We start from the raw sequence: 11,942 nt of genomic DNA on the forward strand, positions 1-11,942 counted from the left end.
AACAACTGACGCACGCTGTCTGGTTACTTGATTACAATGTCAGACCTCACCGTTGTACCTCAATTACTCCCTAGATTAAGATCCAATGTTGGCTTTTACGCGCTTATTCTCCTGATCTAAATTCGTGTGATTACGAGATTCTCCATGCTCTAACAAGGGGCAATTATTAAGCAAGCATATCTCACTATCGATACTTTGAGAAGCTATAGGCAGTGAAATTGCATATGGGAACGTGAATACTAAGTATATGGCCATCCAGAAGCTGCCAGGGTCCGGGCAAGTGTGTGAAATATGAAAAAACTTCCAATCTATCCCAACAATTTCAAAATTTCAAAGCAGGCCGGGTTCGGTTGTGACAGTACATCCGTCTTAAGAGACCGCTAATAATTTAATACAAAAGAGATTAACAATATAACAACAACTCAATTTTATTTCCTATAAAAATAACCATTATATGATAGAGGAGTTAAATAGAGAAATAGATATACAACGACAGTATGCTCTATTAATCAATTAAATAATATATAGATTGTTTAATAAACGTAAAATGAATTATTGTTTAGTCTTAAATATGCCCGATTCACACTCATCTGTAACCCATGATACAGCGTATAAAACTACGCAGAAGGTTTCAAAACGGCTTGATTTGTGAGAACAGAATCGCAGTGAACTATCCAGATTGGCAACAAAATTGCGCGTAATGCCTAAACTTTACGCTGCTGTCCAGTGATTACTAGTTTGTTCGCTTTGTCCAATGGGATGCTGGCAGTAGTTATCACGTGCATGCATGCAGGTTTCATAGGCTTCCAAATTAACCAAATATTCTTTTTTTAATATTTTGGTAATTTCCACATTACATTCTCAGTGGCTAGTTGCAAAGTTCTCAAAGGGCAACTCCTCTTCGCAAATTCGTCACCACTGATCTGCGAATGTAGGTGCAGGTATTCTATCAACTTGCAGGCTCCTATTAAATTTTTTACGTACTGTCATGTAATAGAAGCCTACCTTAGGTACCATTATTTCATGCAGTATAAGTGATATGTTGGATCTTTTATTTAATTTTTTTTAGCTGATCTGGATGATCATGTCAGACTAATGTCACGTACACTGTTTCAGTACGCAGGATGTATGTATAAACAAAAAGGATAAACAGGATGAGACGCAGATGTATTGAAAAAAGTCAGCCATTACCTGAATTCTATTAATTGCTAGAGATGTATGTAAGTATAAAACTTCATTTTTTGCCATCTTCGTTGTGACAAGATGTGCGAAAGGCTTAAAGGAAAACACGTCGTATACCAGAGATGGGGGCTGAGGAGCCATTACATTAGAATTCATAGTTTTCTAAAGGAGCATGCGTATTAAAACGAATATAAATCTTGGGGTGTTATTTACCTTTTCTGTAAAATGAACGTATGCACAATTTATGTAGACAACGGTGGGTAATAACTTAACAATGTTCCTACTATATAACATACTGCTGTTGGGTTTCCATTGTAGACATTCGGGCTTGTCAGTCTCGAGAGGACCTTTGACTTTTGCAAATTAAGAGATGGAGTTATTCCCTAAAAGACTATTCCAACAAGAAGTGAGCACAGCTTACTACACGAATAAATAGTGAAATTGTATATATAGTTAACTCAATATAATTATCCTTGAAGTTTGATCAACAGTTCGAATGCTGTTTGAATCACGATTGCTCAAAGGCATTTTCTGCGCAGTGTGGTCATCTCACAGCTTTGCATGCTCCCCGATACCGTTGGGGACTGAAAGTGGCATACCCGTATAAGTCTCTAGGAAATTAACTATATGGTCCAACACCTGTAAACAAGGCAAAAAATAAAATAAAATATACTGGTAGTCAACAACCATTATACCTTAAAGATGTCAAATGTATACAATATGCATTACAGCAGCAATATTTTGAAGGACAACATATGTAAACAGTCTCTAGACCAGGTCAACGAAGTATACCAATATTACCTTTTCAGGCTCATCAAGATGCACCGTGTGCGTTCCCTGAACCATAACAAGCTTAAACTCTCGGCAGTTTTCCTCGTACAGCTTAACGAACTTTTCGTAGGAGAGTCCTTTCAAATCTCTGTGAGTTTCCCCGGTAGCTCTCAGTACGAGTAAGCGACCCTACAATATGTCATGGAATCAAAAGGGTGGACGTGTTCATTACCAGGTTGACCCTAACCGTGCAATATATGTCACTACGAATCAATGCACTTGCAAACTTAAACCCGTTGACACAGACTCTAACGGAGTCCGTGCCAACGGTCAAAAAAACTGGCAGACTATTCTGTTAAACTATTATAAGCAAATCCGGCGGACTTTCGAATAATTTTTTAAACAGTTGAGCCAAAATGGTGATTTTTCAATATTTCTTGAAGATACTTTTTACTTTTACATGTTTGTGATAGCACTCTAGGGACTTCTGGACAACTACCTACCTACACTTCACGTTCCCGTATGTAATTTTTCTATCAATGGCTTCTTGAAGTAAAGCAACACTCGGTTATACTTCTTCACCAATTGCCCTCTTCAAAGCATGAAAAGCCCTGTAATCACTGAGATTTATATTGAGAAAATAGTCAGGTTGAAGCTAATGTTGAATATTCCTTTGCTTAATCCAAGAAGTGCTCTGAGATAATCAGTTATCACCAAGTAACTAGACTCACGCTTTTGATTGCCGTGCCAGCGGTCTCTGAGTTCCTTAAGACACTCGAGATAGCAAGCTGCATTAATTTTTTCTTTTTTCACGATCATTTCGTAGAGACAGATGTCCCTGATATCTATTGTAAGTACTTCTACCATACTGCGTTCAACTGCGGTACTGCCACTGAATTCGATTTCTGTGATTTCGAGCGCGATGGCATTCGTTTACCTAGTTCCTCTTCAGCTGACGGTAGAGATTGCAATATACTTCATCTATAATAACCGCTTTTTCCAGCCGAGGTTTTTATTAAAGGTTCACAAACTTCGCGTAGAAGCCACCATACACATTTCCAATTGGCCTAAAGTCGATTCACGAGCACTTATTTTTGTACTCAGTTTCCGCATTTCCATTATTTGAATTATAGTTATGTAATACATGCGTGTAGAATATGTGAGAAAAAAATTCTACCCTACAGGGCCTTAGCTCTGATTTTGCAAAAGACTTTGTCGGCTGTGGCAACGTGTTTCTGTCTTTCGGGTTATCTGGTCATCTCCTCACTAATCAGGACTCCAATATCCATTTTGAAACATTTGTACCATTGAGGCGCCGTGGTTTCGCTTAAGGCCTTCTTGCCTAATGTCTTTACCTACCTAAAATAACGTTCGAAAGACGGTGACGTTAGAGGAGTAAAACATTGGCCACTGAACGTTGATTTTCAAAACTAAAAAAATGCTTTTGTTCTGAACTCATACATAAGTACAACCGGTTTTGATTCACAAGTTTTTAGAAGTGTTTACCAACAAAATTTCGCCGCGAAGCGGCGCGTAGCTCAAAGGTTATTCAGTTTTAAAGTCCACCGAATTTGCTTATAATGGCTTTACGTATCTTCCTTCTTCAGCAGTATATGTCGATTCAGCTGTATTGATATATGCACCTCTAAAGTATGAAGGACGCTCAAGAGAAACTGCCAATGAGTCCTGTACTGATCAAACATGGATGTTGTATAACGTCATGACTATGAAAAGTAGTATAGAAAGCGGCAACTGCCATTACTACACGTAGTAAAAGAAGCTTTGCTTACCTGATATCGTTTAAGAATTTCGTATTGATCTTCGAAGGAGTAATTTAGAGTTCGTGTATATTTGAGTCGAGGATCGGTACGTAATACCTGTGAAAGTGTGTTGAAGAATTAAAACTTGTAAAAGTCCATATCACTTGTGTATGATGGATCTAAGAGATTAAAAAAAGCTCAAATATACGAAGAAAAGAAGTGTCATGTCAACTAAATGAATTATGCTTCGAGTACCATGAAAGGCATGAAAATACCGCACAAGGGTTTACTTGAAGAAAAATTATTATTATTGTTTATAGAATTAATTAAAAAGGACCATATATCCAAGTTTCCAGTGAAGTAAGCTCTTGCAGGTCTGCCAAATGCAAATGATGATCCTTCTAGATGAAGATCTGGTTGTCCGTTAGGCCTTGGTTTCTTCCTTAGAACCACCCGTTTCGATTTCTTTGTTTGTCTTCTCCAGTATTAATGTACAGACGCCACTAGTGTGCAAAAATTGTCTTTTGTAGTCGCATGGTATTCGATACTGAGCAAGTTAGTTACTAACGTTAGGCTGCAGTTCGCTGTTTGTTTTAGAAAGTTCATGAAACGCCCGAACTTCAAATAGTCGTCATCAAACTCAGACCAGAGCGGAGATCTCGGATACCGTTTCCAAACCTAACGAAGAACTCTTGAACGGCAGCGCCGTCACCGTACGCAAAATAAAATCTGCGCTATCTTGGCAGCGTTTTGGCCATGGCGAAATTTATCGTATTTAAAGTGTAAAAAATACACTTCTTTACTTAAATCATCAATCTTTGATGAGCTCCCTCGGGCTGAGATTGCGCTCCAGTTACATATAATATACAGTTACAGCTGATAGAGCAGAGAACGTGCTTTTGAATGGTGTATCAGAAGTGACCAATAAGTGAGGAAAACTGGAAAAGGGGGGTTTTTGAAAAAAAAACGTGAGAAATTGTTACCTTATTTAATATTAAGTGCCCGTTTACCTACATGCATGGCATATATCACACGACAAGTGTGGTTGAATAAAGAAATGTGTATACATTTTGTAATATATATGTAACATTGTTACGTACCACTCCTCCTTGATAATCGACTATTGCTCTTCGCATTATAATTGCCGCGCTGTCCCTCGCTAAGGAATCAGGGGTTGTCAGCATCCGGCGGTTGACGACTTCTTCGAGATCCTTGTATACGGGGGGTTGACCTTGCTTCTTCTCAAATGAGAGCATGCTACCCACTGTCATTGCAGTCATCTTCATTGGGGTGCAAAACACAACAATAAAGGAAATATAAACATTGCAGATCAATAACTTTTTTGCTCTTTAAATTAAGTAAATGAGCTTTTCGAAGAATATAATGAGCGACAACTATGGGAGAGTTGAAGAAAATTTGATAATTTCACCTCAGGTAGTGATTTGAGAGAGCAGTTCATGATGGTGATGATGTCGAGTGAAACAAAATGTGTAATCAGTGAAGGGAAGAGTCCAGCTAACAACAAGGAGATCATTGCGCCCATTGAGTGGCCTATAAGCGCGAAGCCCTCCCAGTGTAACTGGTCCGCTAACTGAAACAGATCAAAGTTTCATGGGTCTAACAGTCAATAGACGGCACCAATTCTTGAAAAATGTACGAAAAATACGAAGGTTATTTTATAGCTTTCCTAACTTCGTAAATAACTCTGCATTAGGATAATATATATTACCTTAATATAGAATATCACACCGTAAAGTAAGAAAGCAGAGGAAAGATATCATTACAATCGTTAACTTTTTCTGAAAGGATATCCACCTTAATGTGGCCATCAGACGGTTACAAGGGGAGCATGAGAGTAAGTACACAGAGCGTAACCTCATCGATAGCATTGCTAAATCAACGTGTGCACTGATAAAAACGATGCATAACGATTGCCTCCAATAAAAATCGTTGGAAATACGGTCTAAAGCGACGTATGCTCCATAGCATTTTGCAAGTAGTTAATTTATTACTTACTCTCTTGAGATCAATGGCGTGCTCAAGAATAGTGTATGTACATCCGAGTGGGCGATGGCTGGACAGTCCATGGCCGCTCAAATCCACCGAAACGATGTGCAGGTTCGAGGGAAGTAGCGGAAATAACTGCGACGAGACCAGAATACAGCAGAAAACACAGCAGTTCACTCATAGTCATCTCAAACACTAGGGTCGTTACAGTTTACCATGATATTTTTTCGTGAAGTCACTGCTTCGGAAGCGCGCCCGCATTTCTAATTACCAGAGATCATCTGAACGATCGTGTAAGCGTTTGCGAAATGAAGTCAGTATACAGGCTTGGGTCACATTTTGGAAAGCAACTAACACTTGCGAAATATTTAGGTTGCAGTTTACGCACAACTTTTAAAGAAAAATTGCTCGTGTAAATTGGATATAGCATATACAGCGTGACAAGTATAATCACATAACAAACAAGCAATTATTTTAATACCTACATACCTTAAGAAATGTGTTTGAGTTGTCCATCCAGCCGTGAACAGCGAGCACTTTCCTTGACGAGCTCGGATCTCCCCACTCTTGTGCAGCCATCTGTCCCCAAGGCATAGGAAATTGCACCTCTTTCGATTGACGCATTTTGTTCAGTTCAATTTTGCTCAAACTCAAATGATTCTTCAGTTTTTTATGGCTGTTTATTTGGACGCGCAATCAAACAGTATCAAGCAGCAGGCTCTTCTTAACCGTAGTACACTTTCTTACAGCCAAAGACTTCGTACAGACAAACCTGTCCGTAATAGACTCCTGACACAATTGAAGCAGCACTATCGACACAAGAGTAAGGAACATCGTGCAAAATAACTATTAAAATTATTATTATTAAAACGATGACTAATAATCAGTTGATTCTTCTTCGTACTAAAATCATTGTCTCTGTAAGCCGACTTGTTGTTTTTACTGATATGACACTACTACATACGTTTTATTTCCAGTGTGTTCCAGTGGCATTAATGGTAGCAATTGCTGCTACACTGGACCGAAAGCAACCGTAATAGTAATGAGCATATAGGGGAATCGCACTATGATTGATTGTTCATTGCTTATACTTTTTTGTTCCATCAACATTATCTGCATACATTGACCAGATCAAACGCCTGCACGCAGTCCGTATATATGAATTACTAAAAAAAGAATCATTCGAGGAGCGTGAAAAAGAATACACAGTTGAGTTGCCTCAGTCACTGCAATCGTTCGATATCCTATTCAAAAGATATGATTACGTGTGATTACTCACTGTAACGATAGGTTTATATTAAGCGGAAGAGGAGATTTTTTGATTCTACATCTTATAAGACAACCATTTAGCCTTAGGCTCTGATTGCTCTGCAACATGTGGCCTCAAAGCGATATAAATAAAGCTCATAAGATTTCAAGGTGCATGTTCCTTATGTAGTTTATCATGAATGTAGCATCTTAAAATACTTTAATAATTTAGTTTCATTTAGAAAATGCATACCTATATCAACAAGCAGCTTGTAAAAGTGACTGCCCACTTTCTGATCCCTCTCTTCTACCCCTAACCTTATTAGTTTTATAAAAAAAAATCATTCAATAGCATAAGCACATTTGAACGAAAATACAAATCTAATCGAAGAAGTACGCCGTGGTTTCGTCGTGTTTTCCGTCTGGTACTTTTTAAGTCGTCAGCCAGTACTTCAAACAAAGCGAAAAAATGGCTGAAACATTGTGAATGAAATAATTGCAGCTAAATTTAGCTGACTGCCATTTTTTGCTCATTTCCAAAATTGATCTAAACCTTCTGCTAGAATAACTGATAATAAGCAATACAGGATCGACTCGTGGAAAAATACTGTACCGCTAAACAGTACCTGTGTAATTTACCAATACTAAAGTATGACAATCTAGACCAAACTTTACCTCCGCCGTAAGCTAGTATGTTATCGACCCCTTTTATACTATCGCCACCTGGTCGTTGTTGCACATTCTTGTTGAGTAATTTGCTTATCAACGTAGCTGAAGCCCGCAATAGATTACACAAACGTTTCTACGTTAATATCATTTATGATCGCGTGTCAACAGATCCGGAAATGCAAAAAAAAAGACAGCTCACCTCAATAAGCCCACAATAGTAGTGATGGGAAAATTTAAATAAAAGGCGGTCGTTTTTGATCCGGCAAAATTAAATGAATGCTTCTTAGCTGTAAATGTTTCTAAAAAATAAAATTTGTGCAGGACATAATTATGAGGAAATCATAAGATGACGCAAATTTTCCTTCAAATAAAACTTCAAAAAATTGAATCAGATATCGTTAGCCTAAACTTATACTATGGACGGGAAATTTTCTGTGTGGTTCAAGATCCTTTGCCGGGATATTTCAACACGGATAATGTAACATCAGCACAATAAAATACTGTTTTGTAACGCTAATAAATCCTGATTACCTAGTGGTGTTAGTTACACCGGTTTTTGGAGAATGCAATTGTAGCTCGAATAACATACATATCTGAATACTTGATTTGTTCTATATTCAGTAAAAACTTTATAATTTCTAATTCTGGGGCACACGGTGTCCCAAAAAATGTATATTCTGTTTAAAGGATCATCATTTTCTGATTGCTTTTTTCAGAATGTAATTAAGTGAAAATAATGAATGGACCGAGGTTGCATTTTAAGCAAAAACATTACTTCAAAATGTTATTGAAAGTATGAAAATATAGTAGAAGCACAAAGACAATGTCGTGGCAATCTAATTTCGTAGCTTAAAACTACCCGAAGGAAAGTTTGAAGCGGATGGAAATGCTCAAAGTATCTGTAGAAAATGTTTTAGAAGGCCAAGAGCATGAACGAGCTTCACTAACAGACGAAGAGTACCGGAAAATCATAGAAAAATGGACCAAATATTTGTAAGACGAGCAAATCGTGAGCTTGGTATCAACAAGCCAAGTCTATCACATCCAAAAGCGTTGTAAATAAAAAAAAAATTGCCTTCCAACAATAGTACATGCTATCAATATAGATAATCAGCATTGAAAAAAACAATTCTCTGAACGGTAATCGGAAAAATATACGCAAGACACACAGTTCTTTTTAAGGTTCGATTGGAGCGGTGAGGCTAGATCCGAACTAAATGTTATATTTACTGCGCAACTATAAATCCACATCTTTCGTCGGAGCGATATATTTACCAGAATCTACACTGTGGTGCAGCATTCCGAGAAATTAATGATCAAGTCATTATTTTTTACACTGCAGTGATTGATACCAATAATTTGATTTCTCCGCAACCATCTGTTTTACCAAGTATTCGAAGGGACTTCTGTCAAAATGGCGTGTTTTATTTCTGACAGGATGAGGCAGCTGCAACGTGCAACTGCATTGTGGTGTAAGGTGATATTTTAATGAAAATCTTCCTAACAAATCGGTTAGACGATGACGCCCCTTAATATACTTCGTTTGTTCTCCTGAATCAGTTTTTCTTATGGGGATGCTTTAAAAATAATATATACCCCCAAAAGATCGACAACGCTGGAAAATTCAAAAGCCAATTTTACTAGACCGCAGTAAGTAAAATGTTTGTTGAATTCAATGAATTAATCGCCAACCATTACCAGTAGTGTATTGAGCAGGACTTTTGTTTATTGTTCTTCAATTGTTTAGACATCTGCGGTAGGAGGAAAAGTTATATATTTTATGTAGATTATTTTGCGATTTAAATATTAAACTAATGCAAATAAAAATAGAAGTTCAAATCACCGAACGTATGTATACTTTTTTGACACATACTGTATATCCGTTATGAAACGTGATTTGTTCTATGAACAATACCATTCACATGGAGGAATCCTACATACTTCCAGCGTGGTACTCACTAAAATATAGATAAGACACCGGATGCAAAACCCGTAGACATGGAATCACTGTAAACAAGGCACTGTCAACACATGAAGATATTTGTCTTATCTCACGAATCCGTATATTCCGTACAGAAAACACAAACTTTCTCAGGCAGCCTAAGCGCGTAACGCTACACAACACGAATGCGGCGACATTAAAAATTGTACCTCACCTGGTAGGAGATCGACTAGAGTATTCTGAGTCTTTTAACAAAGAACGAAAGAGTAATCTGTGCGATGGTATACCGCGAACGTTAGCAAAGAATGAATGCCCGTCCTACTCCTTCTTAAATCTAGCCACGGGACCACCACGCAGACAAAGACAAAGGGGAAACGTCGAACTATTTTGAATTTATGATCCCAAAGATCAAAATTACTATAACTCTATCGACTTTGATAGGAAGTGGCATCTGTGATGGTGTACCGAGCGCATTTAAAAGCAGGCACGCCAGAAGCCAGGGAATTATCTACAAATCTTTCTTCGAATAAGATCTATCGCCAATAAGCTTGTCATTACTTCACTGCGCATGGAAATTATAACCTCACTCATTTTGATTAGTTGGGCCGATTCGTGCCATTTATCATTTTCAGTGCTTACCCAGTAACCCAGATCTTCTGTTTGATTGCCCCAACTGTAAATACCGACACGTTAGCAGGTGGACATCAAAAGGCACAGTTTGGTGCCGACAGTAAGCTACACACCGACGTTTACTGCCGACCTGATCGGGCACCGCAGCGATGATAATGCTACCTCTTTCTAGATTTCGCAACCCTTCCGTACTGGAGACAAATCTCAGCAGAGATATCCCGAGTTCAGGATTGTCTGCCGTGAGCTGATCGGAACAGCTGATAGCAACAGTTTATATCCTGTTCTGGGAGAGGCGACTAGTAAACACGACCGTCCATCGCCAGAACTATAATCACGCTATAGTCGAAGACAAGTATAATTGCTGCCCTTGGTAGCAGACGATTACGGTTCGATGCGAAAGGTACCATGTGAGCGTGGACTTGGAATGGATGCAGGGAGAGATAGAGTAAGTAAGAGAAGTTGTAGAAAGAACGACATAAAAGTTTTCGTTTTGAAACGGTCACATTGCTATTTACCATGTGAAGTGTAGAAAACACATTGATGTAGCTATCACTAATGACGGCCGCGTTTGATGGTGGTTTGTTGAACCTCACCGCAAATCTATACATTTCAAAGAAGTAAACTAGACTAATGTTACTGCGCACCTTTACTATTCATATCTCGATTCTAGATACAACGCGTAACACCATCGTTCGATCCAATACATGATAACGTTTTGAACGGCTCTTGAATTGTTTTTTGCCGATGTGTTGTTCCTACGATTGAATGAACTAGTATGACAATTCTTGTAAAATAGTCAAAATTACTTTTTCCCTGAAAATTCTACTAGAAATTGTTATTGGAGAAGAATTTTTCACATACTCAGAAGGTATCGCAACACAGCCGAAGAAGTTTGTTTGCAATCTCAAGTGAGCAGGAACAGAAACAGCTAGTTTCACTAGTGTTACTATACCGTACACTGTCCTTTACATTACAACGATAAAGCTTGCCATCTTTTAGCAAAAACCAGCAGGTGGGAAAAATCGTATGATAACTTTGACCCTTCTTGCCTTAGAAGGTAGCTGCGGAAACTCGCAAATTGTCTGATACTACATATATTATGAAACGCCGATGTTTATATCCCTGGATCACGAGTACAGACAAAATAAAAATAGGGACAAAATGCAGTTCTTATCAAGAGTGAATTCAATTAAGTTATTTTTGGAAATAACTGAACTTCTCATTTAAAAAGAATCAGGACATTTTAGAAGCAGCGTCTGGTTATGTACATAGGTTAATGGGATTGTTGCAACGAATGGCGGTGCACGAGGACATTAATTGATTAATAATTAGCAGATTCAGACGTGTAAAACTACAAGACCCAATTATTTCTTTATTATTTCAAACATTTTGTATTTGTACTTGTTATAATTATGAAATACGCGATCTGTGAAGCTTTTATTTTCACAATAAAAATACATTCAAGGTAGGTCTTTTGATAGATTATCCAGCTTTTTCACTATATACTCTTTTAGATCAAAACAAACAAATAATACTCAAAAAAATAATAAACTTAGACCAGTCAAAATGTTTCTTAACTATAGATAGTGAGATTTATCGTAAATACACTTAAGAATGCAATCAAAATCGAAATCTAAATGTAAAACTTCTAAAATCATATTTTTCAGAATCGCCAGATTTAGGTATATCCTCTAATAATAAAGCTCCTGAAGAATCGTTACATATCTTAAAAA

At 37.7% G+C, this 11,942-nt stretch overlaps 1 protein-coding gene and 1 long non-coding RNA gene across 8 annotated transcripts; one reads left to right on the forward strand and one right to left on the reverse strand.

The window, feature by feature from the left end:
- Nucleotides 1-403: 403 nt before the first annotated feature.
- On the reverse strand, nucleotides 404-10,871 carry LOC111244042 (serine hydrolase-like protein). Of its 7 annotated transcripts, none has more exons than XM_086977073.1 (9): nucleotides 10,219-10,505; nucleotides 9,597-9,644; nucleotides 6,210-6,529; nucleotides 5,730-5,855; nucleotides 5,143-5,304; nucleotides 4,814-4,993; nucleotides 3,744-3,830; nucleotides 1,984-2,142; nucleotides 404-1,821 (listed from the first exon to the last, which is right to left on the reverse strand). In XM_086977073.1, exons 3-9 carry the CDS (start codon nucleotides 6,342-6,344, stop codon nucleotides 1,732-1,734), a joined length of 939 nt encoding a protein of 312 aa, XP_086833199.1. In that variant the 5' UTR covers nucleotides 6,345-6,529; nucleotides 9,597-9,644; nucleotides 10,219-10,505; the 3' UTR covers nucleotides 404-1,731. The 7 variants fall into 7 exon arrangements, with proteins under 7 accessions (XP_086833199.1, XP_022646338.1, XP_022646366.1 ...); XM_022790603.2 differs by having other exon boundaries at nucleotides 9,597-9,658; XM_022790631.2 differs by lacking the exons at nucleotides 9,597-9,644; nucleotides 10,219-10,505 and adding an exon at nucleotides 10,725-10,871.
- On the forward strand, nucleotides 10,585-11,382 carry LOC147758149 (uncharacterized). Its single transcript, XR_015318825.1, has 2 exons — nucleotides 10,585-10,654; nucleotides 10,880-11,382. It is a non-coding gene; the product is annotated as an uncharacterized LOC147758149 (long non-coding RNA).
- The last annotated feature ends 560 nt before the right edge of the window (nucleotides 11,383-11,942 follow it).

This window comes from Varroa destructor, unplaced genomic scaffold (genome assembly GCF_002443255.2).
Source record: "Varroa destructor unplaced genomic scaffold, Vdes_3.0 BEIS01000001.1, whole genome shotgun sequence".
In the NCBI taxonomy this organism is placed as follows: domain Eukaryota; kingdom Metazoa; phylum Arthropoda; class Arachnida; order Mesostigmata; family Varroidae; genus Varroa; species Varroa destructor.

Coding starts and splice junctions, on each gene's coding strand:
- LOC111244042 (XM_022790631.2), bottom strand. CDS start 6,344: ATGCGTCAATCGAAAGAGGTGCAATTTCCTATGCCTTGGGGACAGATG. Junction 2,143..3,743: donor AAATTCTTAAACGATATCAG/GTAAGCAAAGCT, acceptor GACATATTGTAG/GGTCGCTTACTCGTACTGAG. Junction 1,822..1,983: donor ATCTTGATGAGCCTGAAAAG/GTAATATTGGTA, acceptor CCTTGTTTACAG/GTGTTGGACCATATAGTTAA.